The sequence below is a fragment of the Ascaphus truei genome, chromosome 3 (assembly GCF_040206685.1).
Source record: "Ascaphus truei isolate aAscTru1 chromosome 3, aAscTru1.hap1, whole genome shotgun sequence".
NCBI classification, from domain to species: Eukaryota; Metazoa; Chordata; class Amphibia; order Anura; family Ascaphidae; genus Ascaphus; species Ascaphus truei.
In genome coordinates this window covers 379,074,349-379,096,303 of record NC_134485.1, presented here as the reverse complement: position 1 = coordinate 379,096,303, position 21,955 = coordinate 379,074,349, and the positions used below count along the sequence as shown (strand labels likewise).

The following is a 21,955-nucleotide window of genomic DNA, read 5'->3' as shown; positions in this document are numbered from 1 at the left end:
ATTGGGGTTGGGTGTGGGACTCTTGGGACACAGTGTGGGCTACACGGTGGTGGGTTACGGCTGTGCCAGGCTAAGGTGATCTTTAGAGTGTTAAGAGTTATCCCTGTGCCACTAAATATTATTGTTTTATACACAGCGCGTTTAATTTTATTGGGTCCTGTGAGGGGCTCCTTCCACTACACTGGGATCCCTCACAGGTGGAGGCGCTGCACCGAGAGTATTGTATTATATCACCCCGTGGTGGAGGCTTGGGCCCGTGAGCCAACAGGTAAAGGCAGCACCAGCAGCATCTTTACAGTATACCCCCAATCTCATTTTTTTTTGGGGGGGGGGGGGGCCATACATTGGCTACATATATTATATAACATATTAAATATATCAAATATGTCACCTGCTATAGAAATACTCATTCATTTCGTACATAGCATTGGCAGAAACAGGATAATAATGTTACAGCTGTTTCCAAAAAAGACATGTGCCATTTATTTGGATATGTAATGTTCTACTGAAATTACAATATTGCCGCTCCCATTAGTAAGTGGCAGCTTCATAACATTGAATGGTGCAGCAATAAAGTGTATAGAACCTCCCCTACAAACATGGCGGCGAGTGTTTCCCACTTGCGCATGCGCACATCTCGCCAATCGGTCACGCATTGCCTGAATTTACCTTGTTGCATTAAAAAAAAATACACGTTTTATGTCCCGCCTAGCACGCACTGATTGGATTGTCGCCTCTTGCCAGTGATACTATCTACCCAATCACAATGCCGCATATTTTATCTCTCGCGCACGATTGGCTGCTTCGGCAAGCTGATTGGTGAAGAGTTTATTTCCGCCCTTACTCCCTTACTCCTGTGCTCGATGATTGGCCCAGAGCTCAGTCGCTCCGACCCGTGTCGGGAGGTGTGTGGCGCAGGAGGATTTTCCCGTTGTCGTCTCTCCAGCTCTAGCCATCATGGCGGAGGTTGCGGGTGGTGGCGATGCCAGCGCGAGTGGCCACGGAGGAGGGGAGTCGGTCTCGGGGGCGGTCTCTGGACCGACGGCTGCGGCTGAAGACCTGGGTGACGGTGCCGCAAAGACGGAGACCGGGGAGACCGGGGAGAGTGAGCAGGATGAAACGGAGGACGTGTTCGAGGTGGAGAGGATCATTGACTCAAAGACTGAAGGGGTAAGTAAGGTACTCGTGTGCACACACACTCATACTCGTGTGCACACACACTCATACTCGTGTGCACACACACTCGTGTGCACACACACTCGGCTACTCAACACACTCGCCTACTCAACACACTCGCCTACTCAACACACTCGCCTACTCAACACACTCGCCTACTCAACACACTCGCCTACTCAACACACTCGCCTACTCAACACACTCGCCTACTCAACACACTCACACTCAACACACTCACACTCAACACACTCACACTCAACACACACTCATATATATATATATATATATATATATATATATATACACACACACACACATTCATACACGTGCACACTCATACGCACACACATGCACGCGCACACTCATACACGCGCGCGCTCAGACGCACGCACGCATACGCACGCACACATGCATATGCACGCATACGCGCATACACGCGCACACACACTCGTGCTTTCTCTCCGCACATATTTCTCCACCCCTCCCAACCCACGCGCGCACGTGTGTGTGTGTGTGTGTGTGTGTGTGTGTGCGTGTATACATACACACACGCTCGTGTGCATGTGTGCATACATACACACACGCTCGTGTGAATGCACAGTAAGATTAGATGAGCATGGCTGTCGTCATCCGGGGTTCAGTGAAGGGCTTTGAGAGTAATGTAGCCTTAATGATATATGGTGGCTGATTAGCACTAGTTTTATGCATCCACAACGACAACCATCATATTTAGGATTTTTATTTATTTTTTAAATATAAGTTTTGAGGGAAGTACAAATATGATGTACACGTTTGCAGCATGCGGGTGATAACCCAGGCAGGGTAGAGATGCTATAGCCCTGAATAAACAAACGGTCTTTATCACAACTTCGAGGCTTTCCCACACAGCTTGCAAAAATAGTTATTTTCTTTATTAGACAATCAATGTATTTTGCTTCTGTAGAAAGGTTGTCGCCTTTAAAATAAAATGTTCACGTACTTGCTTTCTGCATAAAACAATCCCAGTTTCTTTTGGTCTCTTTCATTACCTTTTAAGCTTAGAATGATGTATGCCCCTAATCTCTTTGGCCAATTATCGCAGCTTTCATTTTTATTTTATTTGTAAAATGTTTTACCAGGAAGTAATACATTGAGAGTTACCTCTCGTTTTCAAGTATGTCCTGGGCATAGTTAAGATGACAAATAATACATGGTAACAAATAGTTACATAAGTGAACAGGGTTATACATTATATACAAGACATTGCATGCGCAGTAAAAGATAATATATATTATAGGCGTATGTAACAGTTACAGACCAGATTAAAATGTGAGACAGCTTTAGTTTTGAAAGCACTTAGACTGGTGGCGGCTGTGAGAGTCTCCGATAGATTGTTCAAGTTTTGGGGTGCACGGTAAGAGGAGGAGCCGCTAGATACTTTGCTGAACCTTGGGATCATGAATAGTCTTTTGGAGTCTGATCTCAGATAAGTGCTGCATGTGGTAATGAAACTAAACAAAAAAGGGGAAAGTCTGGGTCAACGATTTCTGTATATTGAACAGTTTACATTCAAGAGATTTGTTAAATACATTCCTAAGTATTTGGCTATTATGGAAACATTAAACGAGGACAAATATTTCAAACTTGTACTTGTCTGGTTTATAGAAAGTGTTAATCACCAGTGTTAAACCTCTTGCTGTTGGTCGTGGGAGGGGAGGGTGGGCAGAAGGGTGAACTTATGCTTCTGCCATTAGTTCACTTTCTTCCTAGGAGCCCCTTCAAGGCTTGTTTAGTATTGTTAAATCTTGGCTTATTGTGATTTCCCTAGAAAGTGCAGAATAAATGTAATTGTTTTGAGCTACATTTGGAGCATGGTTCTGAAACGTGTGTTTACGCAACAATTAGAGAGGCAAATATTTCTCCAGAATTTTCATTGTCGTGAGGAGACGTGGAGATTGACCAGTGTCTTCTTAGGCTGCGGCCATAGTGCGCGCGGCGCAAACAAAATACAGTAACTATCAGGCCGGCCATAGTGCGTGATGGCGTGGCAGGAATTTGAAGACAAACATTTTAGATTTTTTGCGTAATGGCTGAATCACGTGAACGTATGTGCCAATCTGCGTGAACCAGCTTGGTGACGTCACTGCGGCGCCTCCTTGCGCTTCGTAGCTTGCGTGTCTGCACTATGTCCAATGCCTTATACTGTGTGACACAGCTGTGAATAATTTGTAAACTGGGTGGCTTCTATAAGATTATAAGGCTACGGCCCTGCTGCCTGCGCTGCACGCGCACCTGCGAGGCTGGCGACACGTGCAGCCGAGTCCCACGGTCTGCAGGGGGCGTGACGGGGGCGCGGCTGTGACTAGACCCGGCTGGTTCGCCCTCATAGGCTGAACTGCCAGGGGGTGTTGCCTAGCGCTCCGTCGCGAGTCCTGCTCTCAATTTCCATTGTGGGGCGGTTCTTGTCCCTGCAGTGTCCGCCACAGCGGGCGCTGCAGTAGCTAGCGGGGACCTGGCCTAAATGCCATGTTAAAATGCCCACAAAGCAAAAGGTACCACTGCATGTAGTTCCCCAGAACCTTTGGCTGCAGTGGAAGCACTGTATGCTAAGGCCTCGCGCGCACTTTCGTTGTGTTCTGTGGGAGTTTTCAAACAGAAAACGACCTCCGGCGGCGAAATGCAGCGTTGTCGTGGCTCAAATCTAGCTTTCAACCGAAGTTGAAATTTCAAGCAACAGTCGCATCGAGTGTACTTCGCCAGCCAATCACAAACACACTTTTTTTTTTGTTACGCCCCCAATCGCGTCATTCTGTCTGCTGGGGATGTTCACACATTGCTCAGCAGAAGAGGCTCGCGGACACGCATCCGTTTAGCAGCCTGTTTGAGGCCTTAGAGATAATGAGAAAAACGGGGTTGCAGACCTGTCTGAGACATGTGACAGTGTTCACAAATGGTATTTTTATTTGCGGCACATAACATATTATTTTCACCAGTTTTCCTTAAATTGCAACATAAAAAAACTAAACGGTCTAGCATAAGCCTGTTCAACTCCAGTCCTCGAGGGCTGCAAACAGGCCAGGTTTTCAGGATATCTCTACTTCAGCACAGCTGGCTCAATTAGTGGCTCAGTCATACTGATTGAGCCAGCTGTGCTGAAGTAGGGATATCCTGAAAACCTGGCCTGTTTGCGGCCCTCGAGGTCTGGAGTTGGACAGGCCTGGTCTAGCATGAAGTCTTTGGCACACTTTTGTGTGTGTGTGTAAAAAAAAAAAAAAATCCTGGCCCGTTACAGGCTGCTGCTTGTCATGTGATCTCCTTTCTCTGCAGGGGCTTGTAGGAGTTGTAGTACAGCACTTTACAGATGGATGAACTAAAAGTTCCAGAATCCCTTGTGTAAAATGCCATGACATCACCCAGGGATCAGCCAATCGGTTGGTCTGCAGTAACCCCACAACTTCTCCTCTCCCTCCCCCCCCCCCCCCCCCACAGCTGCAGCAAGTTACGATCTTATCTGCTTTATTACAATTGACGCTGAATATAGTTATATAGTAGATGAGGTTGAAAAAATACATATCCATCAAGTTTAGCCTATATAAATTTAGTAAAATAACAAAGGAGGGAGTGGGTGGTATTGGACCAATAAGTAGTTGATGAACCTCTATGGGTTCGTCAGCAGTTATAAATACATTGTAAGACTGAAATACAGCAGCTATGGTAAGTTTGCAGTTCTCCCCAACAATAGGGTAGCGCAGGGAATCCCAGAAATGATTAGAAAATAAAGAAACACACAATTGAGTAATGTCTCTGTGGAATGAGTAATATTGAAGTGGGTAGGTATCTTACTTAAACGTTCCCAATTTTAAACAGACAACATTCCCAATCTGTGGCAGTCTTGAAAACAGTTTTCACAGTCGCAGGCAATCTCAGGAGAGCCAGAAATAGATACATGATAGTGCAGAATATCTGACACAGGTTTTTATGTATCAGTTAAAACTTAAGTGTGCACTCGCATATTGAATGCGCTTTAAAACATTTTGCTATAAAATATCTGAGTTTTCGTGCTGGGATCACACAGCTCCATCTCGCAACAGCGTCTCACGTGACCGAGACTTCTACATTGCTCATGAGTGATCTCTTCATATTACCAAGTCCTCAAGCTAAAATTTGGTTCTGAATTGACAAATGTCGATGTTCCATAATTATTCCAATATCCTTTCAAAGTTTCCCTTTAAATCTGTTTAATTCATCGCCTAGTTACCAGGAAGAGCAAGTTCTTGGCTGTATTCAGCCTCAGACATTTTAAATCCGCACTGTCACTAATATTTACTCCACGTCTATGGTGCCATATTGCGTGCTGCAGATTGCAGATGTTTGTGCTGCTGAGCCTTTTCAAATGTGTTTTATGAATACAATTCTTCAATTCATATTGAATTTTTTTTTGCTCCAGTTTAAATTGCTTGAATTCTGTAATAATTAATTACAGAACCTCCTGATATAACATTGCAGGGGAAAAGAGAACATAATACTTGTTTTTTTTTTATGCAGCAATATTTCCTTTGGTCGTAGCTGCTTTTGTGAATCTTTAAAAAATAATCAATTTAAAAAGGTGTTTTCCAAAGCCAAATTAGGCGTTTTCTGGTAACCTGAAAATACATTGACATTTTTCCTTCCTGTAAACAAATACAATAATTTATAAGCAAAGATTCCTGATTTAGTACTTGGCCTGAAATCACAAAATGTATTTATTCCCAAATAGAAGTAAATAATATGCCTGAAATGGCAACAAAAACGAGTGTAGATATTGCAGGTTATTAAACTTTTCAGAGTCCTTTTGACATGTAAGGTACGTAGTGGGGGAGGGAGGCTCATTTTTTAGGGAGAGAAGGAAACAGAAGTGGAGTTCCCTCAACTTCCTGTCGGACCCCCAGCAGTGAAAAGGTTAATTACTCTAATAAATCAGTCTTTGTTTGCAATCATTTTTAAAGTCCGTTGTCTCGTTGTCTCAGTAACTTCCACGAAAAATGGTCTGCAATGTGTTTCGGAGCATAAGAGTTTTCTCTCTCCCCTGCAACACAGAATGAGGGGCGGTGAATCATTGACTCACAATGTAATAGACCAGGGGTGCTCAACTCCAGTCCTCAAGCTTACCCCCCCCCCATGTCAGGTTGTCAGGATATCCCAGCTTCAGCACAGGTGGCTTAACCAGAGGCTCAGATTGAGCCACATGTGGTGAAGCAGGGACTAATTGGGCAACATGTGCTGAAGCAGCGATATCCTGAAAACCTGATCTGTTTGGGGTGCTTTAGGACTGGAGTTGCGCACCCCTGTAATAGACAACACTGACAGTTTTCTTTAGCAGTAAAGTAGAATTGCAGGTTTGCAAATAAACCAATGGTACAATACAATTGTAACATTACTCTACGTTTTAAACAGTCACGCAATGTATTTATAAACTTGCAAGTCAACTTATGGTTGAAATATTTTCTTTTCTTGATCTCTCAATGTATATTCCTCGGGTTAAAAGTGGTCCTTAACATAGCAGCATATTACTGGATTTTGATGAGAAAAGATTACCATATTATCATCTCTTTTCTGTGTCATCAACAAAACTGCATACCAGGTCCGCCCACAAACTGCTCTATCCTTGTCAAGACAAAATTACGATAGGATGTTTTCCACTTAAATTGTCAATTATATACACACACTTTTACTCAACCCACCTTTTGTATTTGCTATAACTTTCTGGTATTCTTTATTTGTTGTTCTGTGTCTCTCCGTACCCGCCTCAGGCTAAGGGCCATTTGATCTCATCACAAATGCACATTCTTCATCCCGAGAGCCCCTTATCTCTTAGGGCCTAGTACAGGGCTGCTCTTTTTAGCAGCTTTGCTAGGTATTCCAGCAGGTAACCATATTATCACCAGCAGGTAGATTTCAGCATTGCAGCTTGTTGAGAGGCTGTACTATAGTGCAGAAGGTTCTGTAATTCCACACTGCATGGGGATTTAACACTTGAGGACTATCCTATCCCATCTATCTATCTATTTCAAGCGTCTAGCTCTCACACTTGATTTCTTTGGTACCTGGTTATGTACATCACTGGAAAGCTCTTTGCGAGTACTTTCAAGGAATAGTTTTGATTTTTTTTAATTTCCAAAAGGTTGACCCCAAAATGAAAGTTTGTCTCCACTCTTCCATCACCGCCCTGTTTATTTCATTGTCCATCTTGGGAAATATTATAAATTACATCCTTTTTTCAAGAATAAAACAGTTAATCACTACTAAATTATACAAACTGCAGACATTCATAAAATATTTGTATCAATGGTGGTTTACTTGCATCATATCCCCTTCAAGAATATCTATCAGAACGAAATCACCTTGTGCCGAGAGGGAAGATGAGTCAGCGGGCACTACGATGCAGGAAAAAATCGAAGAGGCTGGACTGTGCTACAAAAAAATCCTTTATTAAGACATGGTTAAAAATTGAGAGGAGGGAAGAGAACCCCTGCACCTCTAACGCCCGATTGCGGGTGAAACGCGTTAGAGGTGCAGGGGTTCTCTTCCCTCTCAATTTTTAACCATGTCTTAATAAAGGATTTTTTTGTAGCACAGTCCAGCCTCTTCGATTTTTTCCTGCATCGTAGTGCCCGCTGACTCATCTTCCCTCTCGGCACAAGGTGATTTCGTTCTGCTTCCATTCAGCTGGAGCACACAGACCCGGTTACACACAAGGACATATGTGAGTACTATCATGCTTTAAAGTGAGCTGCCCCATTACCATTGGTTTATTGTGTTCTTGGTGTACATTAGAGGTTTGGGGGGGTCCTAGGATATCCCCCATACAACTCTCTTTACCCTTGCTTAACCGTGGTTCATCTAGGGGTTAATGCCTAAGCTCCAAGCATGCACCAAGGATATCATGTGTTCCGGTTTGCAGTGAATTTAACAATATATATTTTCTTTGAACTAATGGGTATATGCTCTGTAGCACTAGTTACATTTGGGGTCCCAACCTCAATATCCTCTACTAAGAATATCTATCATACAGAGCTGTAACATGCTTCATTGTTCCCTTTTTATTGGGATATTTTGTGATATACTGGTCACCACTGCCATTGAATCCTATACAAATTCTGTGAAATTCTACATTATAATGGGATATGTTGTGTTATTAGTGGTAACGCTGAGGCTGGCTACATCTGGGTGTATGTATGTCACATCTATCTTCAACTTCTAGTCGATGGAAACTCACAGGGGTGTGGTGTTTGTGTGGTCAAATATATCTAAATGTCCGTCAATGTCCGTCAATGTCCGTCAATGTCCGTCAATGTCCATCAATGTCCATCAATATATTGCAAGAATAGAGCATATCTGGTAGCACAATGAAAAAGCAGGAATAAGGAAACTCATTAAAACAAGGTTTCTATGTCTAGGCTGTTTTATTGAAGAGGGACGTCATACTATACACATTAAACATTCAACAGCATTGCAGTGTACTGTACATCAGCGGTGCGCAAACTGTGGGGCGCGCGACACTGCCGACGAGGGGCGCGGGGTTTACAGAGGCCCCGCGCGCTTCCCGAAGGCACTTAAATTAAGTGCCGGGGGAGCTGCAGGGCCTCTGTAAACCTAACTTAACGTGGCTTCGGCGGCTTCCTCCCTGCGGCGCCATAGCAATGCGGCGTCAAAATGACGCTGCGAGGTCATGTGACGGCACGTTGCTATGGCAACGTGACGTCATTACGCCGGAGCGCGGGTAAGTTGGGGTTGGGGGGGGGGGCGCGGGAGCGAGGGGACAGCCGTCAGGGGGGCGCAGGGAAAAAAGTTTGCGCCCCCCTGGTGTACATGATCTGAAACCTTATTTTAATGCCATTAACATACATTTAAAACATGTGGAGTTCTACAACATAAGAGGGTAAAAATCAGTGTTTCTATTGTACAGAAATAATAATGTAAAATAATCCTTGGGAATCTGCCACTGCTAAATACTGGGAAGTAACTGTCAGGACCTTTCCTGGTATGTATCTCTGGAACTATGGGGTTCCTGCAGCTGAAATTAACCCTGTTCCGCTCCGGGAACACCCTGCTTCCCACCTATATAAAAAAGTGTGGAGCAAGGCGGGGATTGCGCCTTTAACTCAGTGAGGTAAATGCATGCTCCCTCGCAGTCAGATCAACTAGGAAAGGGGGAAAGCAGGAGAAACACTTTAATATCCAATAAAACAGAAAGGGAGAGAGGAGTATTAAATAAATGAGAAATACCATCCAAACTAACAAAGCACATTGAGTGGGAAAGGTGTTGGGGCAGCTGAGACCTCATGTCTTTGTTAGCGTGTGGGGAATTTATTTATTTATAAAAAGTTTTACCAGAAAGTAATATATTGAGTTACCTCTCGTTTTCAAGTATGCCCTGGGCACAGAGTTATGACAAATACATAGTTACATTAAGTGAAAAGGATAATACAGTATATTATATACAATGGCGCAGGTCGCTTTGTACATTGTTTGGAAGACTTATCGCTGGATTGTATTACCTCAAAACCAATGCTCTTCAACTGATTCGTAAGTTTGGATGTTTTTATTTAATGCATTCTGATATGCTCATCTTCAAGCCCCTCTACATATGGTTAAGCCATCTGTGAATCCAGTTTTGAATTGGTGTACTTTTAATATGCAATAAATCCAACAAAAAGCAAATCAGACTCGGGTTTACTTTACATTTTTTACACATTTCCAAGCCAACTTTCAAAAAAAATATTTATCCACAATCCATGTATATCATGTACCTTCCGTGCTATGGTTCATTCTTAACCCCTTTGCTGCCACTAGGATAAAGCAAAGCAACAAAGCAGCAAAGGCATTCAACACCGCTACTATTACAAGCATGGATTAGAATTTCAGATGGAGCGTAAACCATCATTCATCAAGATACAAAGTTCAGGCAGTTGCTCTTCAAAGCCCCAGTCTCACTTAGCACAGCGCTCGTATCTCTAATATGTTATGTATCACCTTGTTTCATAATTTAGGACATTTCTAAATGCTTTGTAAATTTGAGCCCCAAATCTGAACTGTGAAAAACTACAAATACCACAGAATCTACAATATGTAGTGCTCTGCGAGGGGCTTATAGAGAGGGTTTGGAGGTGTTTAAGTGGGACACAGACTTTGGTAAACTAGCCAGTAAAACTCGTCACACATTTTAGTTTTAAGTAGCTGAACGTAATGGAATTTTGTTAAAACACATACCCACATCAAAGTGCTTTTCTTGTTTAAATAGAGTAATCTGGACGTTGGCCGTAACACGATCCCAGTGTATGTTTCAGGTCAGCTGGCTCTACCTTGTGACCATTCACATCACATGCTCATGTCAGATATAGTTTGGCCCTGTGAGCAGGCAGAGTTCCCATTAACACCTCAGCTGCTGTGCAATGCTTGTTCAAGTTTAAACACTCTAGCTTCTGACTTGATTTTCCATCTTCACAATACTTAAACCGCTCAATAGAAATTTTTGTTGAAAGTTGAAAAAGCCTCGTCAAAGTGTTAAGGTTTTTTGCACTAACTTTTTTTTTTTTTAATAAAATATATTAAAATGTAATCTCTTTATTTGTAATAGTTGAACCACTGCAGTATTAACAACATTTCCATTTTAGTCGAGCATGTTTGTAAGTGCCGTTCCACTTCATCTATTTTAACTGATTAGGTGAAAATACTGGTCCATGTTTAATTGATTTACAATTATACAGTACATATTGCTGGCAGGCTCGCATCCCCAAAGCCCAGAAAAGCATTTTTTAAAAACTTATTTCACATAAAAATAAAATGAATGGGCATTTTACCCTAATTGGGTTTACACATTTTAAGGATGCTGCCATGTTTGTTTTTCTGTCATTTTACCTGATACTTTCCAGCATTGCTGCTAAACTTGATTAACCTTTTTGTAAAGGGATAATTCCTTTTAGTACCAAAGTAAACTAATAAAAAGTGTGTGTGTGTGTGTGTGTTCAGTACTTCCGTGTGTGTGTGTGTTCAGTACTTCCGTGTGTGTGTGTGTGTTCAGTACTTCCGTGTGTGTGTGTGTTCAGTACTTCCGTGTGTGTGTGTGTGTGTGTTCAGTACTTCCGTGTGTGTGTGTGTGTGTGTTCAGTACTTCCGTGTGTGTGTTCAGTACTTCCGTGTGTGTGTTCAGTACTTCCGTGTGTGTGTGTGTGTTCAGTACTTCCGTGTGTGTGTGTGTGTGTGTGTGTTCAGTACTTCCGTGTGTGTGTGTGTGTGTGTGTTCAGTACTTCCGTGTGTGTGTGTGTTCAGTACTTCCGTGTGTGTGTGTGTTCAGTACTTCCGTGTGTGTGTGTGTTCAGTACTTCCGTGTGTGTGTGTGTGTGTTCAGTACTTCCGTGTGTGTGTGTGTGTGTGTTCAGTACTTCCGTGTGTGTGTGTGTGTGTGTGTTCAGTACTTCCGTGTGTGTGTGTGTGTGTTCAGTACTTCCGTGTGTGTGTGTTCAGTACTTCCGTGTGTGTGTGTTCAGTACTTCCGTGTGTGTGTTCAGTACTTCCGTGTGTGTGTGTTCAGTACTTCCGTGTGTGTGTGTGTGTGTGTTCAGTACTTCCGTGTGTGTGTTCAGTACTTCCGTGTGTGTGTGTTCAGTACTTCCGTGTGTGTGTGTGTTCAGTACTTCCGTGTGTGTGTGTGTTCAGTACTTCCGTGTGTGTGTGTGTTCAGTACTTCCGTGTGTGTGTGTGTGTTCAGTACTTCCGTGTGTGTGTGTGTGTGTTCAGTACTTCCGTGTGTGTGTGTTCAGTACTTCCGTGTGTGTGTGTGTGTGTGTTCAGTACTTCCGTGTGTGTGTGTTCAGTACTTCCATGGTAACTAAAGCTTTAGAGAACTTCTTTTTATCTTCACCTTTTTATCTTATTGGTGATTAAAACTGTTTGAGTGTTGAATGTCTTTAAATATAATGTATAGCCTCTGGAGATTTAATGTAGCCTTGTATTGTTACCATAACTGTGAAAACGAGAGGTAACAATGTATTAATCCTGGCAAACATTTATATATAAATATCTATATATATCAGGAAGTAATACATTGAGGTAAGATTTGAAATATGCAGAAGCGTGAAAATATATATATATATATATATCTATCAAAGACAGTAAGTCTAACTTTTATTGGAAGTTACATTTTTTCCCACTAACTGTTTTATTTTAATTTTTTCTGCTCCTGAAGTAGGTGCTCAAGCAGAATTACAGCACCGGAGTTACCTAAAGAGATGTTTTGGTTTCCTTTTTAGGGTTCACTTTTAAAATGTTACGTACAATTTATAGATGTTGATGTTGGTAAAAGTGTTGTCAAGAACGTCAGTTTTGAACTTTGGACCAAATTACTTGGAAGCCTTGAAATGTATTCCTTACTCTTAAAAGCAAGGGCCCGTATAAAATGGGGCTTTGGAAAATGTGAATCTTCATGTTCAACACAGGGCTAAGATGCAGCATATCGGGCATGAAGGGGGGGGGGGGCCTTAGAGAGGTTACAATATAACATTTTTGTAGCTTGCTAGTGTGTACTCCTGATTCTGCAAGAATGCATGTCTGTTTCTTTAAAGGTGTCTGTCTTGGCAGGGAGAAGTGTTGTATCGTGTTCGATGGAAGGGGTACTCTTCGGAGGAAGATACCTGGGAGCCAGAGGCGCACCTTGATGAATGTAGTGAAGTTCTCCTTGCATTTAGGAGACAACACGCAGAATGTAAACCGAAACCAGTCAAGAAAGAAATACCGGTAATTATGTTTTACTTTCAATGGAATGAGCAATATAATTATTTTAGCTTCTATGTGGACACTAGAGATATTTTTTATCTCTGCTTTGATAGTATTTGAGTAAAATTCGGGAGGTGAGTATATGCTAGTATTCTTAAACTACTTGCGTCTTTTCTGGTAAAATATTTTCACTAAATTCATTATTTGTGTGAAAGAATCTTATGTGGAGCAAAGTGTTTTTAGGATTCTTGGACTGTTCAATAGCAATTCTGATTAAATACTGCCAGTATTTAAAAAATGAAAATTGTATGTATTTCATGGAGTTTGAATTGGCAACATTAGTGTCATAAGGAAATAAAAGTTCAAGCTTAATACTGTAGGATTTTCATCTTTTAGATTTCTCGGTATGCATCACTGAAGTGACACATTTATTTGATTGAAATACATCTTAAAGCTGCAATTCAAGATGTCGTTTAAAAATATATATATATTTTCCCATTTAATATGTGCATCAATCAATACAATCTGCACACTGACAAGTGATTAGCTAAGCTGCAGATCGATCCATTCTCTTGTAAATTGATCGCTTGCTCCGGGTTATTTAATTCCGTTCTTGCACAGCATTGTGGGTAATGTAGTCCTGGAATATGATTGACTGGGCAGTTACGAGATTCAATTTGTTCACTGCTAGAGAGAGGGTGGCGCTCGAGCCAGAGCCTATCAGAAGGGGAAGGGGCTGTCACTTTAGAAATGCTTCCTACATTAGAAACATGTCTTTAAAACATTTTTTTTTAATGCTTCCAGTATTTTCTCATCGTACAAAGCTGATTTTATTTAAAAAAAAAAAAAAAAAACAACATAGGATATTGCTAGAACTGCTGCTTTAACGAAAATAAAGCGATGGAAACAGCACTCGCAGGATAAGGGAGTTAGAGAGTTTTTGGGTATACTGTGGCTGCTTGACACCCTGCTGTCTAGATAATCTGGTATAGAAAGTCACAGTATACAACTTCTTTTCAAGCATACTGTATCTTCTTTATTCATACAACAAAAGACGGGAGCCCAATGCTACATCCAATTGACAAAACATATATGGTAATAAGTATAAAGTTAAATACTTCCATAATAATATTTTCTTGGTCTTTATTCATAGTATAAAAAAATCGTTGCAATAAATTACATAATCTTAAAAGCATGACATCTTGATGGTTATACTGTTGCACTATCCAATGTGATTGCCGTGATTTCATGTTTTTAGTATTATGGCATTTATTGCTATAATTGTATTGTTTTTGTTTAACTTTTTTCTCTAATAATAATAATGATAATAAAAATGAGTGATGGGTTACATAAAGGAGGGCCAATGGGTAGGGTACAATGGTACATTTAATACATCTGGTTAAACACTTTACTAGAAAATACTTAATTCAGTACGAGAAATAGGTTGAATGGATGTCCCAAAAGGTCCAAAACGGAGCACAGCAGTAGCAAGGAGTGGAGCCACAAACCAGAAAAAGGGGTTCAAAAATAGTTTATTCCAGGGACAAGCTGCAGCATTGTGAGTACTTACCTGTTCACTCCATATGGTCATGTTAGTTTTGCAGGCTGTTTTATGGGGAGGGTAGGCATGTCCATTATGGTATATATATAGGTCTGTCACCACCCCATAGACACCTATGCATTGTTTTTTCTGACTGGAGTTTAGACAAACAGGTTTCAAGAAAGTCTCACATAGCTCTGATTTATAGCTGATTCACAAGTGAACATTATTACACTGATGTTATGGTGTAATTGAGCCCTGATTCTGGGACTGGTTCCCTCAAACCTTAAGTACGAGCAATAGGATCCACCTAGTAAACTTTATACATTTTGCAAGTCAAGGGGTAAAGTACATGATTGTTTACTTTTGTAGATAATTAGGAGTATGTGGAGTTAATCCAAGGGCCCCATGTTTCACAGAAATTATTGTAATTTCCTGAGAACTGGAGAGACTCTCCATTAACTTAACATTGATTGTTTTTTTTTTTTTTAATACTATGAGTAAAGATAACATCATGCTTTAATAGAAGCTGTAAAAGCAAGGGAGCACTGTGACCTATTTCTACATCAGAAATACATCTTAATGTCAGTTTTCCTATTGGTATATAAAAGGTTTGTGTTTTTCCTATTGTATTCGTTATAGGAAATTGTGTGTGACGGTCAATACTGTACATGTTTAGAGACCCATCTGTTTAATATAGGTAACATCTTAACAGGTGATTTTTGGATAATAATCTTGTATAAATCCAGTTTATTTTGACTTTAAGCAGATCACATTCTTTCCCTTTTTACCTGTGACTTGGAAAAGTTTATGAAGCAGGGCTTTTATAGTACCTGGTTCTGCACTAATTGTCAGCGCTGTATAAAAGTGTACTATGCTCTGACTTCTGTCCATTCCCTAAATACACTTTTGCTCCATGTAATGCAATTTCATTTGTCCTCTTCGAGAAATGTTACTCTTTCTCGCCAAATAAATGAAAATGGGAGATGAGCGTCTAACAAGCTCGATTTTGGAAAGCTCAGTCTTTGCTTGTATGAAGTCTGCTCTTTCAAGTTATTTATTCGGTTTGAGTACTTGTTAGACTGCGTCCAGCGTCAGCGCTTAGGCTCTTCATAGCCCCAATTTTTTTTTTTTTTTTATATAAATTCCCTTGTACCGCTGCTTCCTTTTTCAGTGGGAGCCACCAGGTTTACAGGGTATTCACCACTGAGACATCCTCTACAAAAAATGTGATCATGCCAGTCTGGGGAATGCCATGCACCATTGACGTTCCCTTTCATTGGCTTGCTAAAAGAGGGACTGTGAGGGGTTATTTTGATATTCCAGCTCCATTTCTCCTGAACTGGGGGTTTGAATACCCATGTCTGGCCCCAATCATTAATATTTTAGTTAACTAAATTGTATGTGTTTGTGTATATATAGATACTTTTTAAAACTGATATTAAATGAGTAAAATATAAAACGCAATATGCCTTGCTGTAATGAGTTTAGCTTGCACTTGCAATGTAAACTCTACTCCATTATGGAAGAAACAACCTCTTGTCCAAGAGTGGAGAGGAATATGCTTGATTGGACCAACATTTTCTGTATGTATGCTGTGAACAAGCCTTTGAAACCCTCCAAGAACAAACTAACCTGCATGTATACTCCTGCATTACTTAATTATAATCATATATTCCAGGTATGGAGTAACAACTGCAAATGGCATATTTTTGTCCGTTACCTTTCAGGAGGTTCTCGGCACTGAATAGCTGTCACTTATGTTCCTGTTTCACATTTGCATTTCATTTTTCTGTGTATATTCAGAAATGTAAAAATGTGTTTTTTAAATAATTTTTGTAAATCAGATAAAAACAAATGATCTAAAAGTTAAGTTGCAGGAAAATGAATACTTTGGCTCCAAACCAATTGATTCTAGAAATCGAGATATTCTTGATAAAGAAAATGTATCTTAAAAAATAAAACACGTGGAAGAGAACTGAAGTAAACTGCTGTTTCTACAAAACACAGGTTTCTGAGTATTGAAAAACTGGAGGGTTTTTTCAAATGTTTTATTGATAAAACAACTTTCTCTCCTCATTCCAGAAGTTATCTTTATCTTTAAGTGATGTTTTTGAGGCACAATCTGACAGTGAAACCCAGCATGAGCCAAATGAATCGTCACCCCAGAAAAAGAAGAAAAAATCAAGAGAGGAAGAAGAAAAAGCTCAAGAAGAATTGAGAAAGAAAAAATCAAAGTCTGGAAAATCAAAGGAAAGATCCAAGCTGGATACAGAACAATCTGAGAACCAGATCTTTGACCCCAAACCAAAGAAAAGAACATCAGAAAGCAAGGATGACTTAAACAACAAAAAGAACAAAAAGCATAAGAAGGAAGAATTCAAGGAGTCCAAGAAAATAAAGAAAGTAGAATCAAAGGTAAAGGAGAAAGAGGAGTTTAAAGAGCGAGATAAAGAGAGAAAACAGAAAAAGGAAAAAACAGCTGATCCAGAGCAACCAAGTCCCACCAGCCAGGGTTCTCGAGAGACTTCGGCAGAAAACCTTAATGTTAGCACTGACATTTCATCAGAAGATAGGGGAAAATACAGTCGGGACAATGATAGCAATGACCAAGAAATGGTGCCTGACCTGCCAGAAGAACCGCCCACTGCAACAATGTGTGTGGAGGAGGATTCAGATGAAGTGAAGATGAAGAGAAAGAAAAAGAAGAAACTCAAAAAGCTAAAAGGTGACAAAGAGGAGGAAAGTAAGTGGATGGTTTCTGAAGAACATCAGGGGGAGAAGAAGAGTTCCCATAAAAAGCAGAAACATGTAGAAAAGGTGAAAGAGTTACCTGCGCTGGAAAAACTGCTACCTACCCCAGTCCTTGTTCAGAAGAGCTCAAGACCAAGCATCGATGAGAAGGCCCGCAGGTCCATAGACTCTTTACCAGAGGTAAGAGATCAAACAAAAACTTGCAATGCTATTTCTTCCAGGCAAAATGTCCCGAGTGCTCTGCATCTGTTCAAACTACCGTAATTAGATAGGAGGCAAACAAAACACTACAGACGTGCAAATCGTAGAGAAGCAAAAATTCACAATAACAAATGTATATTAGTAAATAAAGTATACATATAAAAAAAATATATACACACATACACACGCACACACACACACCAATTTTTCCAAAGGGAGAATAACTTGTTTATGTTAAATATGATCTTATAACCAAGGTATCCAAGAAACGGGGATACTAAATAACCCATATTACCTGAAGTAATGTTCTGCAAATGTTTTTGTTTTTTTAATTTGATAAAATATTGTTACCTATGTTTTCCTGCCTTGTTAATGCATATTCTAATCCAGTCATTTACAACCAGGGTTTTGTGGCCGTCAGGGGGGGTGGGGGCTGGGGAACTGGGACAACTCTCCCAACTGTCCTAGGCCTGGCGGCACGGTGATACACCACACAGCAGTGACCCGGCTGCTCCCTAGCCAAGAGTGTGTGGGGGGATGGGGGGAGGAGGAGGGAGTGTAAGGGGGGGAACAGAGAGAGAAGAGCGGGGTGTGGGGGAAGAGATGGATGGGGTTCCTCAGAATTTCACAATCTAATTCTAGGGTTCCTTAACCAAGAAAAAAAGTTGAAAAAACTGTTCTTATCACTACAGATAACGGTCTCAAAGAGGAAGGGGAATGCTCGAGGAGAAAACAAAAATGAACAGTTCATTGAGTGTTACTTTTTACACATTAGATAGATAAGAAAAAGATTAATTCAAAGTCCTTGTTTTCTACCCTTTTTGCATAATTGTACTTTTTCAGCAAGAAATATATTCAGACAAAATATGATCAAAATTTCAACTTGCTGGTTTAAAATGATTTTGCTGGAATAAAAAAAAAATATATCACCCATGTGTTGTGTGAACGTTCGGCATTGCTTAATAACCAGAGCAGAGTCAGGAGCGTACACATCCAAGGAGAGAGAGAGAGAGATAGATATTGCAACAGAGTATGATGACAAAAAATAAATAAATTAAAAATATATATTTCACTCACATTTGCTGTGAAGAATATGGACCTTGTGGTTATTAGGAGTGACCACCTCAGATGTTTAGAAGTCTGTCAGGAACGTGGGGAGGAGAATCCCATATCATGAAAAATAGAGGACACAGAAAAAAGTGCAGATAGCTTTATGACAAAATATATTTTAAAAATTAATAAACTCAAAAACATAAGTTGGGGTGCAGGCATTGGGACCACCGGGGTCAGATTGTGGTGAAAGTCCAGCACTGCCTCCTTCTCTGGGGGTCCACCCGTGGTGGCCGTCCACAATGGAGTTTGCAGGGAAGGAAGGACTCAGTCCTTTGCAGATGCTTCCTCACAGTGCACCAACAGCTCAGCAGTCCTTCTCTGGTCTGTAGAATTAACTCCATTTTCCTTTTTCACCATAACCAATGTGTTCACTTGGTTTTAAATTATTTTAAACAGTATTTGCGCTTGAACCGGTTGTCCTCATTGCTTAATAACCACACATTCTAGGAGACACTGATCAACTATCTCATGCAAATTGCATCCACAGCACATTTTTGCCATAACGAACTTCTATTAAGTTCTTAGAAACGTGGCTGTGTATAAATCAATATTTAACCCACTTACATGCTGTTTTTATATTTGTGTTTCATATTTGCTGCCTAAATTCAGAAAAATGTATCGGTTATTTTCCCCCCATTATGCAGGGTTTATATTTTGTCCAGCAATATAGAAAAGAGAGAATTTCTATGTGCATTCAGTAAATTATCTAATTATAAATGCATTCAATGAAAGTACTGAATTGACCCCAATCAGTGTTTTTATTTTATTAACACCGTTTCCGCTTTGGCGTTTTGAAACATTTGTCTCAATAAAAAAAGTATATCTTTAAGAAACACTGCGTGTTCAAACTGAACTAGTGTAATTGAAAAAAAAATGTAAAGAGTGATCTTACATGTTCCAAGGGATTCTGTTCACGTGAAATCATGGAGATTTCTAATTACTAGTTGAGCTCTATCCTTGTTTCCAAACAAAATAATAAATAATTCAGCACCCCCCACCCGGCCTGCTGGGCTGACTCTTATATCCTGTCATGTATTGCCCATATCAAACATTATTGCATGTTATTTTGACTCTTTAGAGATCTAATATTCAGGGCATTTTAAGGTACAGTCATAAAAACAGAGCAGGCAAGATCTTGCCCCAAATTTCCTGTTCATTACATATTTGTTGGAATACACGACTTTTCTAAAGCTGCAATCACATAGACTCAGTTTCCCTACAGTGAGAGAGCTTTGTTCGTTAATACCACCGTTATCATTTTTTCCCCCCATAGTTTGATCTGTTTAGTAAATCTAGAAATTTAGGACAGAACCCCTATTGGTTATAAAGCTTATGAACAAATCTTACACACAGGATTATATTTGCTGCTTTCATGTGGGCTTCACATAGGGCTAATAAGGAAATAACACCGCAACCGTTTGAAAGTTACAGTGATTTATTGTCATGTTTGAGAGTCTCCACAAAAAGTTTCCATACGTACAAAATAGTTTTATTTTCTATTGTTTATAATTTTATTGAAAGTAGAGAAATTGTATTTATTTCATTGAGAATCCACTTGGCAGTTTAATATATATATTTGTAATTGGCTAAAAAGCTCACCAGACTTCACAAAACATTGCGTCTCTTACAATACCTAGATGGTGAGAGAAGTGATCTCTAAATGATGAAGGATAGAATGGTAGGGTTATTATTTCCCCAGTGAGCAGAAGCTTTCACAGGCAAAGCCTCCCTCTCTGCTTCCTCTTTGTTACTGGCACTCTAATAGGTACAGGGTGAGCAGGGTTTCGGTAAAAGCCAGATTGACAAACATGAGGCCCAGATAAAAAAGTACATTCTTATTTTCCTATACGCTTCAAGTGAAAAAAGTGTGGTTTTGGAAGCTCGGGACTTTGGATTATTTTATTATTGTTTGCTGTAAGTATGGTTACATTTGTTCTCGGAAGAGCAATGCATTAGGTTGTTTAAAGATGTATTATTTGTTTTCTTGCAGACCGAATCTGCACTTTTAATGTTTTTTTTATTTTATAGTTCTTAAACGTTCAGCCACCCCAGAAGTCTGCTTTTACCTCATATGTTAGTTTCTTGTCCCCTGAGCATGTCCTGCTCTTTTTATTTAGAAACAAAACAACAAAAACAGGTTTTCTAGAGTTAAAAAACATGATTTTCTTAATCTCTAGCTTCTGAGGTTTAGACTGCAATGGACGCTGGGGAGAGCTTAATTTTAACCTCCCCGGTATATTAATATTTCAAACACTTATCTCCTGAACGAAGCCGCACATTTTAGAAATAAAAGCCGCAGTGGGGCGAGAAGAAAATGAAAAAGTAAAATGGTTGATCAGCGTGGGCTACTGCTTTTAGATGCCTTGCTGCACTTGGGCACTTGTTGATTCCTTTGTTTCTCTGTTAGGAAAAAGAAACCAGAAAAACGGACATATTGAAAGAGCGACCCAGAAAAAAGCACGAGTCAGAGAAAGAAGGGAGAAAAGAGCAGAAGGTGATCAAGAGTGAGTCTGCATTCTAGATCTTCCTTTTTCTAAGCGTCCCTTAATGAAACTTTCCAGTGCTCTTTTGACGTCCTGGGCATGTGCTCGTTTTCTAGGGGGTGAACTTACTGACAGCTCTGACCGAAATGGGGACCCCCCCCCCCTTCCGTTTCCTGTATTTGGGGACATTAGAAGGGCCTTATGCTGCAGAATTTACTGAGGGCAAACAAAATAATGTTTATCATAATACAGGTATATTATTGGCTGTCTCATGGTGTTTTGGAAAATCTCATGGTGCATTGAATAATGCTAGGCTTCTCTACATATATATCTAGTCTTTTAGTTCTTTGGGGGATTCTGTCTGGTAGATTAAAGTGGTAATGTACCTTTTTAATATGGAAAATCGGAGTTGTGCAAGTTTCTTAAATAATAATCCATTGCAGATTCCAAGGAACCCAAAAATACATATGATGCATTTAGGATATCTCCGGAAGATATAAATGAATGCACAGATAATTCTAGGAGGCGGGAAGAGACTTCTTCCTTTGACGTAAGATCTATGGACGACTACAAAGCTAAAGATATCAAACAAGTATACAAGGAAAGAAGGAATACCAGGGATGAGTCGGATACATGGGGTTTTGCGGCTTCTGAAGGAGATCAGGAAGTCATGGATACAATGTGTCATGTACAGGAGAACTCTGGTATGTACATGTCCACACTAGCTATACAGCTGCATGTTGTGTGTTTTGTAGTGTTAAATGATTATCTCAATTTGTCCCTGGTGACCCTACAAAGGTTAAAATAACAGCATTTTATTTTTTAGTAGAAACTTTCTGATGTTTCTGGACACTTCTGCTCTACAATACACCTGGTTCGAAGGCACAATCCCACTTTGTGTTAAAAAAAAAAAAAGCTACATACACACATACACACATACACACATACACACATACA

General features: G+C 40.3%; 1 protein-coding gene across 1 annotated transcript in view; it reads left to right on the top strand.

The window, feature by feature from the left end:
* The first annotated feature begins 877 nt into the window (after nucleotides 1–877).
* MPHOSPH8 (M-phase phosphoprotein 8) overlaps nucleotides 878–21,955 on the top strand; it is a 45,185-nt gene continuing 24,107 nt past the window's right edge. The window contains exons 1-5 of the mRNA XM_075592308.1: nucleotides 878–1,170; nucleotides 12,773–12,928; nucleotides 16,533–17,381; nucleotides 20,923–21,019; nucleotides 21,442–21,702. Coding sequence (XP_075448423.1) covers nucleotides 958–1,170; nucleotides 12,773–12,928; nucleotides 16,533–17,381; nucleotides 20,923–21,019; nucleotides 21,442–21,702 — 1,576 coding nt within the window. The 5' untranslated portion in view covers nucleotides 878–957. The remainder of the gene's footprint in view (nucleotides 1,171–12,772; nucleotides 12,929–16,532; nucleotides 17,382–20,922; nucleotides 21,020–21,441; nucleotides 21,703–21,955) is intronic.